Here is an 18,288-nt window from a genome sequence, read left to right as displayed (position 1 = left end):
GAGTGAGACTGAGATTTGGGAAGCACAAACTGGAGATTTTTATGTTGTCAGGGAAATTGCAACCATCTTCCTGCCTTTAGGCTACCATTTTAGAAAATGTCTTCTCTCCCTCCCCATCTTCCTTTACACAATGAGAATCAAGGTTTCATTTTCTTCTTTAGCAGACCCTACCTGCATCAAAGATAGTTCTTTTTCTCAAGAATTAGGTAGTGACTGGGGTGCCTGGGTGGTTCAGTGGGTTAAGCTTCTGAGTCTTGTTTTGGCTCTAATCATGATCTCATGGTTTGTGAGTTCAAGTCCTGCATTGGACTCTGTACCAACCTTGAGTAGCCTTCTTGGGATTCTCTCACTCTCTCCTTCTCTCTCTTTCTCTCAAAATAAATTAATAAACTTAAAAAAAATAAAAAAAAGAATGAGGTAGTGACTAGAAAATATTTGGAATGGAATGATGAAAGGAGTCTCAGAAGGGGACTTTTATATTTGGCATCTAGAAATGTACTATCCTATATTTCTACTAAAAGCCAAGCAAAAGGAGATGGGCTAATGTTGTGAGCAGAAATTATAATTAGCTGTAAAATCATATCTGGGAACTATTGAAATAGCTATGGTGATGCTTTGGAATCTTTCTTGGCAGCTAAAAAGATAGTCTGGAGACATTTTGGCCCTATATTAGGTTTGGATTTTAGCAAGACCTGGCCACATATCACCTTCAGATTTAATGATCTCAGTACCTCCATTTCTGGCCCATCAGTATATATTCGGGAGGAAAGGGAAGACATTAGCAGAAGGTGACCTTGGCATAAATAAAAGAACCAGCTCAAATACTGCTTAGATAGCTATGCTGTACAGTCTTCACTCTTTGTGGAGTTAGGATGCTGCAGTAGAAAGAACATGGTTTCTGAAATAACAAAAACCCAATTTTAAATTCCTGCTTTTCCTTGTACTGACTAAATGAGCTTGGGACAGTTGTCTAACATCTCAGTCAGTAAAGTGGAATAATAATACTTTTTTATTGGACTGTTATGGGAGTTAAATGAAATAACATGTACATTACTTTTAGCTTAACAAATCTCGTTCTCCTTCACCACACTCTTTATGTATCCCTAGGTCTTGCATATACCTCGTACCCCTATTTGCCAGATACAATTTTTTCTCTGCCTTCAGCTTCTGCACATGTTCCCAAATGCCTCTATGGTTGAATTCTATGGCCTTGGTTTACTAGTGATCCCACAAAATGATAATAAGATTATGGAATTTTTATAACCGTATTAACATGAGCCAAGGTTGTGTTTCTTTTCAGGTATTTTTGCTTGTTGACAATTTTGGTGTCAATCAAAGATAAATTAATTTTACCTGCATCCACTCTTCTAATCTAAAGTTCCTGATCTGGTACTAGGTCATTCTCGGTGGGGTTTTGTTCCAGCCAAAAGTGATGGCAAGCTTGTTTATAAAGGGCATTCAGGGAAGGAGAATCCATAACATTTATTAGTGGAACACTCTACTTTTCCTCCTACATTTTTTAGTTGGAAAAATATACAACCTACAGAAAATTGCAAGGATAGTACAATTAACACTCTTTTAGCTTTCATCAAGATTGAGCAATTGTTAGTTAATATTGTCCCACATTTGCTTGCTCTGTCCAATGTATGTGTGTGTATGAAATATGATCCATATTCAACATTTACTAATTTTCCACATTTTTATACTAAAATGTTCTCCCTGATCCAAATGCAGTCCAGTGATCTACACTGCATTTCATTGTCATGTCTCTTTATTCTCCTTTAATCTGCAACAGTTCCTCAGATTGTCATTCCTGACATTGACAGTTTTAAACAGCACAGGTCATTTGTTTTCTAGAAAGTCAACTTCCTGTAGAAAGTTGTTCTGTAGACTGATCTTTTTTTTATATTTTTTATTTATTGACAGACAGACAGAGAGAGAGAGGGAGAGGATGAGTGGGGGAGGGGCAGAGAGAGGGGGGAGATAGAATCCCAAGCAGGCTCCCTGCTATATGCAGCAGAGCCTGACATAGGGTTCAATGTCACAAACCATGAGGCAATGACCTGAGTCAAAATCAAAAGTGGGATGCTTAACTAATTGAGCCACCCAGGTGCCCCTATAGACTGATCACTTTTATCATTAGATTCAGGTTACACGTTTTCGGCAGGAATATGACATAAGAACATTGTGAAAGACAATGAGTGCCATGCAAGAAGGGAAAACATGTCTTTTTCCTCACCATTGTTTTTTGTAGCACCAAGCACTAGGACTGGCTTTTAGAAGGTGTTTGGGGCAGTGTCTGGGTCACTCAGTCAGGTAAGCATCAACTCTTGGTTTTGACTCAGGTCATGAACTCATGGTTTGTGAGTTTGAGCCCTGCCTCAGGCTCTGTGCTAACAGCATGGAGCCTGCTTGGGATTCTCTCTGCCCTCCCCCACTCGCTCTCATGAGCTTGCTCTTGTGTTCTCTCTCTCTCTCTCTCTCTCTCTCAAAACTCTTAAAAAATAGAAGGTGCTTAATATTTATTGAATGAATGAATATTTAAGACTTTCACTGTCACTTTGCTACTTGAGGAGAGGAGGAAGAGCAGCCTTCTCCTATATCCTAGTTCCATTTTAATTATACATATTTGAAGGCTTAAAGGTAACCCAGAAAACAAAAGGACAGTATAGTATAATTCTACTTATATGAGGTACCTAGCCTAGTCAAGTTTATAGAGACAAAAAGTAGAATGGTGGTGTGCAGGGTCTGCTCAGAGGGGAGAATGGGGAGTTACTGTTAAATGGGTGCAGAGTTTGACCTGAGGAAGTTGAACGAGTTCTAGACCTGATGGTGATGATGGTTGCACAACAGTGTGAAGGTGAAGCTGTCTTGGATCCCAATTTTATAATCACAACACCCCCTCTGAGTACATCCTAACCTTTTCTTGCTTCCCTTTTCTCTACAGCACTGATTGCAAATCCAACACAATCTATATTCATATTACTTATTTGTTTATTGTTTGCTTCCTACTGCAAGATATATGCAACATGAATGGAGGGATATTTGTGTTTTCCTTTGCTTTATGTACATTGCTCAATAAATGGGATCAGTATATTTGTTGAATGAATAAAAGAAGGACTATGATTGAACACAAACTTCTAGAGAAGGCACAAACAGAAACAGAAAATGGGAAGATTCCATTTTTCATTCGGATTTGTTAACTAATTTCTTCTACCTTTGGATATGAGACTCAGACCCAGTGTCATAGTAGTTTTGTCCTGTTTACCTTTTCATATGTATTCTGACCTGTTTCCACTGTGGAAGTGTTGGTGTACATGCACCACACTCACTATTATTTAAAGCTCCCACTCTGAACTCAGAGCTTCTACACTTGTATTCCTGGCTGCCCCCTCCTTCATTCCAGGTGTGCTGAGTTAGAAGTTTGGAAACTCTGGGGAAGCTCAACTATCCAAAAAACTTTATACTTGTTGGGGTGCCATTGGCTCCAGAGTTTTCATTGTCTTGATATTGAAGAAGGCCGAGAGAATTTATATACTTTGGGAACAGGAAGGAGCTGTGCTTGGATACAGAGGGATTGATATAATCCCTGGAGATGGTTCATTTAAATTCCATTTCTCTGAAACTCTGAGAACTTGAAAATAATTATTTAACAGCCTCATTAGGTTTCCTCTGAGGCAGGGTTAGGAGACCAGAATGGTTAGGAGGCCAGTGACTACAGAAAAATGAGTGGAAAGAGAAAGAAACAGAGGCTGAGAGGTAGCTGGGTCAGTGATAAATACTGTGGTACTTTGTAGGCCATTGTAAATGCAGACTTTGGCTCAAATCCTGAATAAAAAGGAAACCAGTGGAATGTTTTGAGCAAATGATCTGACATTCTTAATAGATATATGTATACCCTTGACAAATATACTCATTTTGGCAGGTTTTAAAATGAACATAAATGGCATTGGGCTATACACTTCATCGTTCTTTTACTTTTCCCACTTAACATTGTTTCTTAGATCTACCCATGTTTCTTCCTGTAAATCTACTTTATTATTATGAGTGCTGTGCAGTATTTAATTGTGCATATATGACACATTTTACTTCTATATCCCTCTAGTAGCAGACTCTGGCATAGCTTCCAACTTCCTGCTACCACAAATAGTCCTGTGATGAATATGCTCATAAGGACCTCCTTATGAATTCAGGAGTTTCCTTGGAGTGTTCACCTTGTAGAGGGATTGTGGGGTGAGAGGGTGTGTGCATTCTTAATTCCACTAAGACTGTGCTTCAGAATGGTGACCCCAGTTACACTCCCACAAGGAGTGTGTGATAGTTTGTATCTTCTCATCCAATTCTCACATTGGTTCAGTAAGAGAAGTCAAGTAAGTTTCCCTGTAGATGCGGAAACTGAGGCTTAGAGAGATTAAGCAAATTACCCTAGTTTATGTAGTCAAGCAGAAGAACCAGGGCTCAAATCCAAAATTTCTGACATAATGTTTATTGCTCACACCACTGTAGTACCCATCACTACCTCTTCCAGAAATAAGATGAGACATCTGCAGGTAAAGATACTATTGTCATTGTTGTTGTTGTCGTTGTGATTGTTGTTGTTGTTGTTGTATTTGAGCCTTGCATTTTCAATGTGTGGTCTAACTCAGTAACCCTAGGCCCCACAAGTATTTAGCACCAAGGAATAAGGCTAGAGAAATAATCACGGGTCAGATGATGAAGGGAAGGAAGGACTAGGAAGGAAGGGCAGTGGGGCATCAGTGAAGGGTCTGAAGCCTGGCGTTGGTGGGGGCGGGGGGTGGGTACATCAATTACATTCATAGAGCAGAAAATATTCCATGAATTAAGAAGTTATTCTTCTTATCTATCTTGCATGCTGGTTAGTAAATCATAACATTGGAACTGGTGGGTAGCAAATAAGGAGTCTAGATGGATTTGTAAACAGAAGGTCTGAACTGTAACACAAGGGTTCCTTTTGATCATCTACAGAGAAGACTTTTCAATTTTAACTTGACCTTTCTCTCTTTAGAAGCCTCTGACATTCCTTAAAATTCTTTCAAAACTAAAGCCCGAATATGGAGGAGAGCGTGGGCTATGTGAATTTTTTCCCTCTGTTCTCCAGAGCCTTTTTCAGGGAATTGTTGTCAATTGTTCATCCAAAGCTTTGTTTTCCTTGTGGAGCTGATCATTTGAACAGCAGCAAGGGAGTAGGGGAAAAGAAGAACCACATGCAGGGTTCATTCATTAAGAATGTATATTTGTTATATTCAGACCATGGTATGAATGAGTTAAAAATAACTGTTTGTGAAAAATTAGTATGGAGTTCCAAGTGAGTATTTTAATACAAGCTCATAAAGCAGGGCAGCTTGCTGCTCTCCCGGTCTCCAGGCTGCTGGAAGCTGACATCACAGATGGTGCAGGGTGTTTATTGAGCACAGGGTAGCCAGTGAGGAGACTATCTGCAGAAGTGAGTTGATCTTCTCTCCTAGAAGTCAGAGAGGAGGAGACAGAAGGAATTGTTTTGATTGTGAGCTACTTCTTTCCTCTCTACACATCACACTTTCACAATTGTAGACATACAACCATAGTGAACTTTTGCCTGGTTGCTATGGGTAAAGTTTATTTAAGGTCAGAATGCATGCACACACACACACACACACACACACACACACACACACACACAAAGGCTGTTCTGGCTCTTCTCCCTTCTTAGTAATGGACCCTTGGTTGAATGCTGCACCTATTTCTTCAGTGTTTTCTTGTCAGACAGCCTGTTCTTCTTCTTCTTGCAGGTAGTTATGAAGGCCTTGCCTCTTTCTCCCTCTTCCTCCCTTTTTGCAGTGTCCTGTGGGCCTCAGTGTATAAAGGGAAGGGTTGGACTGTACTTTCTTTGCCATCAGTACAACTAAACAGTTGATGCAGAATGAGGAGAAAGGGAACCAAAGTGACATCCAAACTTGCTAGCTGATTTCGGGGCTAAGAGTTTAAAGACCAGGAGGCCAAATTTGTATTTTAAATTCAGATGATATTTTAAAAAATTTTTTTTCCACGTTTTTTACTTATTTTTGGGACAGAGAGAGACAGAGCATGAACGGGGGAGGGGCAGAGAGAGAGGGAGAGAATCGGAAACAGGCTCCAGGCTCCCAGCCATCAGCCCAGAGCCCGACGCGGGGCTCGAACTCACGGACTGCGAGATTGTGACCTGGCTGAAGTCGGACGCTTAACCGACTGCGCCACCCAGGCGCCCCTCAGATGATATTTTTAAAAATGGTTCTGTAATTGCAACAAGGTCCACTAGTCTATAATTAATGTGTCATAACTCGAACTCAAGCACGATGCAAACATCCCACGTGTGGATTATTGCACATTATATGCATTCCTTCTTGTGTCTTACAGCTTAATTAGTACATGAAGCTACATCAGTTAGGGGAACCCAAATGGGAATATATCATGTGGTGTGTAAAAAGGGAGAATGTTGGGAGGTATTCAACCCTTTTTTCTGGGAGGAGAAAGCAGGGTTGATTTTTTCTATGATGTCTTTTGTGTCAGTTTCTGTGATACTTGTGCTGCAACAAGTGATATGGGATTTCTGAGCTTTGGTCGGTTGGTTGAGCACCTTTGTTCAGTAAATATTTATTGTTTTTCTAGGCTTTAAGGAGGGATAGCACATAGAAGAAAAAATATGAAGCAGTAGCTGTGAAGCCTGAGCAATGGAACCTGGCAGCCCCAACCCAACTCAGTTTAACTCAGCCTCACCAAACCTGATTCCAGACTCATGGCACCTGAACTTGCTACAGCTCTCTGATCCCAGAATCCTCTTCAATTCCAGCTAGAATGCTGTGTCTGGCACTTCGCAGATTTGGTCAAAAGCTGGTACGCAGACATATGCTGGAGGAATATGCGGCCGATATGGGCCCTGACAGAAGACTGACCACCCTAGATTTAGTGGCCCTGGGTGTGAGCTGCACAGTGGGTGTAGGTGTATATACCCTGGCTGGTGAGGTGGCTAGAGATAAAGCAGGACCATCCATCGTGATCTGCTTGTTGGTGGCCGGCCTATCTTCTGTGTTGTCTGGGCTGTGCTATGCAGAGTTTGGTGTCCAGGTTTCCTATTCTGGCTCTTCATATCTCTACAGCTATGTCACTCTAGGTGAACTCTGGGCTTTCATCACTGGCTGGAACCTCATCATCTTCTTTGTTGCTCATACAGCCACTGTGGCCCGGGCTTGGACCTTAGCTTTTGACAATCTGCTTGGGAACCAGATATCTCAGACCCTGCATGAGAGCATCTCACCAAATGTTCCCCAGGTCCTTGGAGAAATTCTAGGATTCATTGTTGTGGGCCTTGTGTTGTTGCTCATGGAATTGTTGATTCTGAGGAGTAGTTGGATTTTCCTGGTTTCCAAAGTGGTCATATTGGTGAAACTTTTGACCCTCACTTTTGTCATCATTGCTGGCTTCATTAAGGGGGACCTGCACAACTGGAAGCTCACAGAAGAGGACTACGTAAAGGCTGGACTCAATGACACCTCAAGCTTAGGCCCTCTGGGCTATGGAGGATTTGTGCCTTTTGGCTTCAAGGGGATTCTCCGTGGAGCAGCTACCTGTTTCTACACATTTATAGGTTTCACTATTATTGTTACCAGAGTCGAAGAAACCCGAAATCCCCAATATTCTGTCCCCATGGGCATTGTTATTTCACTGTTCATCTGCTTTTTGATGTATTTTGGTGTCTCTTCAGCACTTACACTTATGGTGCCTTACTACCAGCTCCAACCTGGGAGCACCTTGCCTGAGGCATTTCTCCATGTTGGCTGGGCCCATGCCTGCTATGTTGTAACTTTTGGATTCCTCTGTAGTCTTTCCATTAGCATCTTTGGCTTTATGTTCCCCATACGTAATCTGATATACATGATGACACAGGATGGGCTCCTGTTCCCTGTCCTTGCCAGGATCCAAACTGGCACAGACACCCCCATCATGGCCACTGTGATCTTGAGCATTATTGCAGCCATCATGGCCTTCTTCTTTAGACTCACTGATCTTGTGGACCTCATGTCAGTTGGGGCCTTGCTAGCTTACTCTTTGCTGGCTACTTGTGTTCTCATCATCAGGTATCAGCCTCAGAGGAGGACTGGAGGAAATGAATCAGAGGTGCTGGAGGAGAATGGACATATAGCAGAGAGGCTGACTCTACAGGGACTACTTTTTCCAAGCAGCTCCACCCCCACTCCACTCTCTGGCCAGGTTGTCTATGTTTGCTCCTCACTGCTTGTTCTGCTGCTCACTCTTCTTTGCCTGGTGCTGGCCCAGCGGCCAGTTCTGCTTTCTGGAGACCCAGTGTGGATTTCAGTGGTTGTGGTGCTCCTGGTGCTCATCATTGGGATCACTGGGGTCATCTGGAGACAGCCACAGAGCTCCAGTCACCTTCCCTTTAAGGTCCCTGCTCTGCCTCTCCTCCCACTACTGACCATCTTTATGAATGTTTGCCTTATGATGCAGATGACAGCTGACACCTGGGTCCTGTTTGGTGTCTGGATGCTGATTGGGTTTGCTATCTACTTCAGCTATGGGATCCAGCACAGCCTGGTCAATTAATCCCACTTCAATTAAGGTCAGAATTGTACACCTTGAAGTCATTAGTGCCAGTACAGATTTGGCTTGGCATCATCACACGTGAGTGCAGTCAGGTCCCCCTGCATAATATGGAGAGTACTCTTGAGCACATGGAAAGCTGGGCCTCCATGGAATGGTGGTAGGGGAAAGAGCTCTGTGTGTATTGTGTAGTGAAGAATGTGTCTTCTTCTCCTATTTTTTTCTTTTTTTTTACTTGTGTACTTTTCAATTGTGTCTGTACTGCATACTGACTTTAAACAAGTTATTATTAAAAGAAACTAGAAAAAATGCTTTTGTTTTCTTTGGGTAAATATCCAATAGCAGAAATACTGGATCATATGGTAGTTCTACATTTAATTTTCTGAGGAATTTCCATACTCATTTCCATAATGACAGCAACAATTTACATTCCCACCAACAGTACATGAGGGTTCCTTTTTCTCCACATCCACACTAACACATGTTATTTCTTGTTTATTTTTATTTTAGCCATTCTGACAGGTGTAAAGTGATATCTCATTGTAGTTCTAATTTATACTCCCTGATGATTTGTGATGCTGAGCATTTTCATGTGTCTGTTTGTCATCTAGTATCTCTTCTTTGGAAAATATTTATTTAGGTTCTCTGTCTACTTGTTAATGGATTATTTGGCCTTTTGGTTTTGAGTTGTGTAAGTTCTTTATATATTTTAGATATTAACCCCTTATTAGATATATCATGTGTCCTGTGGCTAATTTGGTTTTGGATAAAAGAAGAAACCCAAGAAAAAAAGTGAAAGGGACTGAGCTGGGAATGCTCAGTGCTGTCTCTTTAACTCACTAAAGTCACAGTGAAGGGGGTGGAGAAAGGCAAGGAATAGTTTTGCTTAGTGGTGCTCAAACTTCAATGGGTGTCACCTCACCTGGAGGGCTTGTGGAAACACAGATTGCTGGGCCCAGCCTCCAGCGTTTGGAATTCTGTAGGTCTAGGTGGGACCCAGAACTTGTACTTCTAAGGAGTTCCCAGGTGTTGTTGATACTGCTGGTCCAGGGACCATGCACAGAAAACCAAAGCTCCAGCTGAAACCCCTCCACATATAAAGATGAAGTGAGAGAAACCAAGGTACCCTTTGAACACTTACCTTCATTTAATGAAATAATCAGATTAAAATACCATCACTAATCCTTTCACAATGGAGAAATCATAGTGAATAATTGCATAATGTTTATGTTATCAAATCACCACCACAATGTACATGTTAAATACCTAACAATTTTATATATCAGTTATAAATCAATAAAGCTGAAATTAAAAAAAAAAAAAGAAATACCACAGGTATCTGTGTATCTTTGTTTTCTGTATATTGTTCCTGATTTTAGATGACAGGTAAGGAGTGTTTCTTGTTCACACCCCCAGAGCATCCAGCTGGGACCAGGCACATAAGCAGCATTAATAAATTCATGTTAAATTGAATCGAGTCTTACACATTTCCTTGGTACAGAAAATTCTCCTTCCTTTCAGGCTAGCACTGTGATACTCCTTTAACTATCTTCAGAAAGACTTCCTTAACAAAGTATTTCTCTCCATGCTGAACTTTAAAACAGTATCTAGAACTGTACCCAGGCATGTCTAGTTTTGCCTTTGTGTGACTATGTCTGAGTTCTCATGACTGTCCTGTCTGTTCCATCAGAGTAGAATCATGCTCAGGGCAAGGAGTAGGTTTTTCCCTTCCTGTAGACCCAATAGTGAAGAACAAGATTGTTGATTCAAAGAGGAACAGAGAAAATACAGCCCTGGGGCAGGAGAATGCTTGACACAACTCTGCCCGGTCCTGCTCCATTCATTCCCATGGGATGTGGGGAGGGGATGTAAAACTAATAGAAGTCTCAGCCAGTTCTATCTGACTCCAAGGACTCCCTGAAGATGAGACTGGTTCTGCCATGGGCACAAAAGGCATCTTTCTTGAAGCAGTTTTACAGTTGGCATAGAAGGGCCAGTGGCTTTCTATTGTATTTATGTATGGGGCCTACTCTGGTCAGGAGGGATAGAAAGCTACTTTCTTGTAGAATTTATCATCTTCCCAACAGGGAGTAGATGACTGCCTGCTAGAGGCAGGATTACTCATATACTTACTAAATGCTTTAGATCTTTTTTTGAGAGACTGGTGCAAAAATCTCATGAGAGAATCTAAGATGCTTTGGGGAGAGAGATTGTACACCTCAAACTGGGGAGAAGAACAAACTGAAATATGAGGCATTAGTGATTATATAGGTAGTGAGGCATCATTACTTTGGAAGGGAAAGTACAAGTAGAAACTGAAAAAGATGTATTGGTCAAGAGGATGCACATGGAGGAATTTGGGAAACAGGGATAAGTAAGTTATAAAAGAAATGGGACAGTATTCTGAGCTGCACGGACCTTTAAGACATGAAAGAATAAGACTCTTGTGAGGCATGTGTGTTTCCACACTTGAGGGGAATTTATGAGCCAGGTTTACACTGTGTATTGTGTCATGGAGTGAGATTAATCAGGAAGGGATCAGGCATGATTCTCATTGCCATCTGGAGGACAAAAGACAGACGGAAGTGGATAAACTCTTTGTGGAAGATAGTTGTAGCAACTGCTACAGTCATGTAGATCCTGGTCTTCAAAATATGGTCCATGGATGAATAATGTGTGTGTCACCTGGGAGCTTGTTATAAATGCAGAATTTCAGGCCCAACCCAGACCTACTGAATCAGAATCTGCATTTTTAACAGGCTCCCAGATGATGTCTATGCTCTTTCAGGTTTGAGAAGCACTGGCCTTAGAAGATTGATGACAGATGTCTGGTCTCAGATGAGCACTATGGAAGGTCTGAAAACTTTGGAATTGGGAGCACAAGAGGAGGGACCTAGACTGAGAAAATTGAATTTGGGGAAGAAGGAAAAGTGTGGGCCTTGGCTGCCCTCCTGTCCCCAGGCCTTCCACACTAATCATTGTGCCAGGGTTTGGCACTCTACCCACTTTGAGAAAATGCCTGCTGTGCCCATGCTGGAGTCTGCCTGGCCCTCAGGGCTCCTCTGGGGAAAGAATTGGTGGGTGAGGACCGCTGCCAATTCTGTTTCCCCTACTTCATATGATGGCCTGAAAAGGACTGGGGAGATCATAGTAGTCATGATCCGCCTCAGGGTTGTACTGTGCCTTCATCAAATGAGTGATAACTTAATGACTATAATTGAGGAGGTCATGGAGGTTAGAGGATTGAAATAGGAATTCTTAACTATCCTGGTAATTAGTGTACTTCTATTAAAACTTTAAGAGAGTACCAATGAATGACTCCATGAGGGGTTATGCTCTGGTAGGGACTAAATTAAAGATTTTAAGGGATCTTTTGATGATTTTTAACCAGTTAATGACAAACTATATGAGAACTATAATTACAGAGACCCAGACCAATAGGCAATGCAACAATGTTCCCAGGTGTGCATTTCAGAATTGTCTTAAGCTTTTGAGAGTTTGTGTACCTCATTCCCAATCAGAATCAGTTATAATGAGAGGCCAATATTTTAAGGAAAACAGATTTACATTGGACATAAGGAAGAATTTCTGAGGTTACAGGGTGACCAGGGAAGATAGGAGGGAGTAGGCTCTCTGGCCATGCACATGGCTGTCTCACTTGGGTTTGGGATGTCTCAGATGATCTCCTTCCCAGAAATAGGGAAGTGTACAAAATGAATTCTCAAAATCTTTTTTATCCCAAGAATTCTCCGGTCAACTTTTTTTAAAATTTTGTTTATGTTTTATTTATTTTTGAGATCAAGAGAGACAGAGCATGAACAGGGCAGGGGCAGAGAGAGAGGGGAAGACACAGAATCTGAAATAGTCTGCAGGCTCTGAGGTGTCAGCACAGAGCCTGACGTGGGGCTCAAACACACAGACTGTGAGATCATGACCTGAGCCGAAGTTGGACGCTCAACCGACTGAGCCACTCAGGTGTCCTTACAGTCAACTTCTTAAATGAAAGACTGGTGTAACTGTGTAGTTTATGTAAGGTGGTATAGCATGGGAATAATAAAAGAAAAAAAAAGCAATCTTATTAGATCATTGAAATCTGCTAAAAATTGTAAAACAGAGCTTGGATTTTGGATAATAAGTTACATGTTATGGCTCAAATAAAAGCATTAGGTTTTCATATGCTCCTCTCCATGTGTTTATCTTGTCTCATTGATGAGATTTAAAAACATCACAGGGAAAAGAAAATCTCTTTTATGTATTACTTCTTTACATATCCAATACCCACAACGTGATGATGAAAATATGGCTATCATTTCCTGACTACTATGCCCTATACTTTGTTCCAAACACTTTACATAATAACCTATTTAATACAAAAATTAAATGAGTTGAGTCCCATTATGCTCGTTTTTTTTAAAGTTTAAAGTAATGCTGAGAGAAATGCAAAGTGCAATGAAGCAATTTCTGGAAAGTGAGTAGTGTAGCTAGGATTTACACCAAGTTAGAGGAAACCTCATACCACTAGTCCCTGACCTATACTCTGCACTGAGTAGCAGCTCAAAAAGAGATATGTGATCACTGAAACTTGATGACATAGAGATAATTGAAAGACAGTGGATAGTTCCAAACAGTGAATGATGAAAAAACAATTTCTATTTGCTTTGTGGCCTGTAGTTAGAGAGACACTTCATGTCACATGCAAGCTTATAGTCACACATTCTCTCATTCACCTTTACTGTGCCCCATCCTGTAATCAGGAGTTGGAAAAGGGGAGAGGCTTGGTGTATTATACTCATAAAGCACCACATTGAAAGTCGTGTGTGCTGCTTATATGGACATATGATATTGAATTTGAGTGGAAATATTCACCAAGGACTGGGATAGGTCTATAAACATGACCATATTTGTTAGAATATTTGGGTATGATATGTGCATGCGTATGTTCGTGCATGCAAGCACGTGTGTGTGTGTGTACACAAATGCTGAAGGACTTCATCCAGCTATAAGGAACTAGCTGCCTTCTTTCCCTGGCCTTGCTTTGTGTGTTTGTACCTAACCCGATATTTACTTTTCATCCCCTTTCAAGAGAACCTCAATGAGTTTTCATTCTGGGAAGTTTATGACAAAGATGGTGGGCTGCTTTGGAGCCCCTACAAATCTATAGTCAGTAGTGGTTTGAAAGAAGAGAAAAGAAAAAAGAAAAAGAGAAACAGCCTCCACAATGCAATCCCCTCCTGTCTTTTACTTTCTAGCCTAATAAACAGCTGCCCTTGTATGTACACCACTCATGTAACCAGCTCCTGTCTCCTAGAACCCCTCATGGAAAGTACCAGGAGAAGACATTTTATTTACTTCTTTGGTACCAAGTGGGACTTTCCATTTGAGCCCTCCCAGAAAGAGCAGAATTAAATTATACTAATTAAGGATTCTAGAGTTGAGATTGTGAGAAACTGGTTATTTGTGGAACTAACTTCATAGAAAGCAATGAGCTTTGACAAAAGCAAGGTTGATAAGAGAAGTTGAGTGTCTCTGTTTACTTCTTTAGAAAACCTGCAGCAAAGCTCCTGGAAGCAGAAGGCAGGATGATCTGCACGTGGTGTGAAGGCAGAGGCAGCACAGGAACCCCCTCTCCCAAGTGGGTGGGAAAGATGCTGGTCCTTGTCTCACGGAGTCAAAGAATGCATCTCGTGGTTGAAAAAGAGTGAGTAAAGTGATAGAGTTTATTGAGGGAAAGTATAAAGTTCTCAAGAGTGAGAAGGGTCCTGACTGGGTAGCTGCCAAGGATTTCTGTCTCTGACTTTTTATTGGGACATTATCAGAAAGTTTGTGAGACTCCACACATGGCACCTAGCCCAGGCATGTCTGGAATATGTTTATCCTTTTTGTTTTTTGTTTTTGTTTTTGTTTTTGTTTTTTTCCAAATCCCATGGCTTCTTCAGCTTCACACTTGCAGCTGCAGCCTGCCTCCCTGAGGATCCCTTATCTCTCCCTGCCTAATGTTAACCCTTTCCCCACTCATTCCTCCCTCTGGAATAGGGCCCCTGACTGCTGTCAGGGAACAGGGACGATGACCACTCTGGCTTCTTCAAACTGACAAGGGACTGTGTGGGGGTACAGTAGTCACAGTCTACCCAAGGGTTGGTCGAGTGGTCCACAGGATGGTTCCACAGGAAGGTTGGCAGGCATAAGGTGCCACAAACATTGGCAGACACAAAGAGAAAGACATGAAGATTATATTGACCAATAAGATGCCATCTTTAAGATACTGTCCTCAGTTTCCAAACCAGTTAAACAATCCAGGAGAGACTCTGACTTTGTCCAGTTGTATCCAAATGTCATCTATCAGTTGTGAGACTTTATGGGAATTATTGGTTATATTGAAACAACACATGTGAGGGAATCTCTCACAACACAGGTGATGGAAGATCAGTAAGTAATCAATGGAGCTCAATTATCCAAGAGTCCTTCCCTAAATTCAATTAATTTTTTGATTTAAAGAATTTAATGCTTGTGAGGTGTCATTTAGAGTTCTGCTGAGTAAGCAGACAGTTTGCCTTATTTCTAGGTGTTAAACTTTTCCAAGGGCCAGGAGTCATACCAGAGAAAGAGCCAACACAGTTGATTACCATTATTACTTTGCAAATTTTTAGGTAAGCCAAACCTGGGTATTATTTTATAAAACAGAGCTTTCATTACTTTTTGTGCCTTTTTTGTTTTGCAGGTGAAGACCCATACCCAATTAGTAAAAATATCAACTCATACCAACAGATGTTGGAACCCCTTTGACCTTTGCATATGAGTGAAATCTAATTGTCAGTCTTCCTCTGATTAGGTTCCAATTCCTTGATTACCTGGGAGAGCAAGTTTGTGGTTGAGAGGATTGTTTCTAACACAAACTTCACAGGCTGATACTTCTTGTTGAACTGTCCTTAACAAAATTTTCCCAGTAAACATCCTTTGGGCCATTTGATAAGTTTTATCCCTCCCTAAATGAAAGGCTGGATGTAGTGCTTAATGATTATTTAGCTCTGTGAGCTAGGTAATAATAATTGCCCTGCTCTGTTTGTAACTATCTTGAGGGGTGAAGACAGTGACCATGTGTCAGACCCCTGTTCATTTCCTTAGGAGAGTAGGTGGGATTGAGTCCTCTAATTGATATAGCGGGCGAGATATTTTCTTGAACCCTGGTATCCACAGCCTACAATATACTGTAATTCTAAAACTCCACACAATTGTTCATCTGTCCTCAGGCTAGTAATGCTATAGTCTCTAATTCAGTTATGATGTCCCTTCCTAGCAAGGGAGTGTGGCTCTCTGGCATTATCAAGAAAGAATGAGAAAAAGTTAGGTTTCCCCATATACATCCCAGAGGCTGAGAGAAAAATTTAGTCATAAGTTTTCTGGAGATGTCTCTAATTGTTATGCTGCATTTGGATAGTTGGCCTGGAGTGGAAAGGAGGACAGAAAAGGTGTCTCCAGTATTAAGAAGTAAATCAACTGGTTTTTCTTCTACATCCAGAGTTACCCAAGGCTCTGGGTTTCCAATGGACAGTTGGTTTAGGGGAACCACCATGAAGAGCCCCAGGCCCCATCATCCCCTTTCAGGGACACTGGTTATCTGAGGCCTCAAAGATAGAGGGCCCCAAGGGCAAACTTAAAGTGACTGTATACAGATAGGGGCATTGCTTGTGGGGCTTTGACTTCTGTTGTCTCTTCTGAGGACATTTTTCTTTCCAATACCCTGAATGGCCACATAAATGGCATTTGGTGTCAGGACCTCAGGGATTCTCATCTGACATAGTACATAAGGCTGTGACTAAGGCCTCTGATTTATTCTTAAGTTGTAATATTCCAGAGTCCTTCCAGGCAAATGCCAATTTTTGTATCTTCCTCTGAATATTTAGAGTTGATTGACAAATTTGTCCTTTAAAATTGTCTCAGTCTCAGGGGTGTCAGGGGAGATAGACACCCTTTATCCTTAATGAGAACCTCCTTCAACCTCTCCAGGAAGGCCATTGGGCTCTCATTCTCTGTTTGTAAAATACTGGCTAATTTGGCATAATTTAAGGTTTAACCTTAGACCTCCTTAATTTCTCCAAAACACGAGCTTGGAAGTGGTGACAATACCATTCCTCAATGGGATGGTCATAATCCCAATTAGGATCTTGGGATGGAACTACCTGGGCCCCAGTAGGAAACTGGAAATTCCCTATAGGACCTTCAGTCCCATGATAATTAATGAGTTGCTCATCCCCCTATCTTCCAGCTGCTGCCAGAACCCCTTGCTTCTCTATCTCATTAAGAGTCTGTTTTAACAAAAACATTATATCTTTCCAGGTGAACACAAAAGCATATGTAATATTTTGAAAAGTCTCTATATACTTATTGGGATCATCATAAAATTTGCCTAGATCTCCTTTTATCTGTCTTAAATTGTGTAATGAAAAAGGTACTGGTAATCTTATCATAGTGGTACCGCTTTGTGTCCCTCCTTTGGGCATTCCATCTTCTTGTAGGGAAAACATGCCTGTTACATTATGGGAAGGGCCTGGATAAGGTGGGCAGCAGGGAGCAGATGTGCACATTTTTAAATCTGGATATATAGACCAAGGACCCAAGGGGAAGGAGGTGGAGGTGAAAGATGACCCTCCTTCTTCTCTAGGTCTGCTTTGGTACAGGCAAAGGGCCCTTAATTGTTTCCCCTCCTGAATGCTGGACTTTGGAGAGTTGCCATTAAGTCAGGATTGATCTCACATTGCTCATACCTACCTCGATTTTTTTCTTAAGGTCCAAAAACACTGAACGTAGGGGACTTTTCCCCATTTCCCCCTCATGTTTACAAAACAAGTCCAATTGTAGGATAGTATTATGATTGATACTTCCCTCTAGCAGGCAGTTTGTACTGGGGCCAAGCCTCAGTGCAAAAGAAAAAGAATTGCTGTTTCCTCAGGGTTTGTGGATCAAAGTCTTCCCAGTTTTTCAGAATGTACCCCATAGGAGTATTGGCCTTGGTTGGGGACTTGCCCTTCTATAGGAAAAAGGAGGAAAAGGTGTCTTATATCTTAACTCTTATAGCTGGCCAGGAGAAGCCTCATCTCCTGGTCCCACATTTTGGCTGGCTATGTTACTGTCAGCCAAAAGCCCTGTCAGTCTTGTGAGGTGCTGGGAGTAGTCACTCTTACCCAGGCTTGATCCTACCTTCAAGAGCTGACCAGTCTTTTCCAATTACTCCTACCCCTCTCTTTCCCACCTGCAGGACTTTGAGGGTATTCACTGTGACCAAGCAAGACTCCCCCAGTTGTAGAAGGATGCACTAATTTCATTTGCCCCAACAGTAATTCTCTTCACAAATATATTTCAAAAGGCTGGCAAAAACCATGTTTTGCAAGGAAAAATCTGCCACTGAGGGGTGCAAAAAGGGCCAAAATTGAGGTTTATTCTTCTGCCTTTTTCAGCAATACCCACATAAATATGTTCCAGCCCATGTGGATATCCATTTTAGAATATCTAGTTTGTTACAAATAGGCATACCCTGGGCTAAGTGTAGCAAAATGGCTCCCATGTATCCCAGTAAAAGCCCTTCTTCATATGCTATCCATTCCTCATATGGCACAGGCACCCATTCCTTTGCTAAGCAAAAACACCACAAATGTGGAGTATTTGGAGGTCTGCAGCAAGGACATTGCCATGGTCTCCCAG

At 41.5% G+C, this 18,288-nt stretch overlaps 1 protein-coding gene across 6 annotated transcripts in view; it reads left to right on the top strand.

The window, feature by feature from the left end:
* Nucleotides 1-8,988, top strand: part of LOC125169840 (cationic amino acid transporter 3-like) — a 56,976-nt gene extending 47,988 nt beyond the window's left edge. For all 6 annotated transcript variants that reach the window (XM_047865623.1, XM_047865620.1, XM_047865621.1 and 3 more), the window contains one exon: nucleotides 6,646-8,988. In XM_047865623.1, the coding sequence (XP_047721579.1) occupies nucleotides 6,832-8,595 (1,764 nt within the window). In that variant the 5' untranslated portion in view covers nucleotides 6,646-6,831 and the 3' untranslated portion in view covers nucleotides 8,596-8,988. The remainder of the gene's footprint in view (nucleotides 1-6,645) is intronic.
* Nucleotides 8,989-18,288: the final 9,300 nt, after the last annotated feature.

The sequence above is a fragment of the Prionailurus viverrinus genome, chromosome B4 (assembly GCF_022837055.1).
Source record: "Prionailurus viverrinus isolate Anna chromosome B4, UM_Priviv_1.0, whole genome shotgun sequence".
Taxonomy (NCBI): domain Eukaryota; kingdom Metazoa; phylum Chordata; class Mammalia; order Carnivora; family Felidae; genus Prionailurus; species Prionailurus viverrinus.
This window is presented reverse-complemented; position numbering and strand designations above follow the sequence as displayed.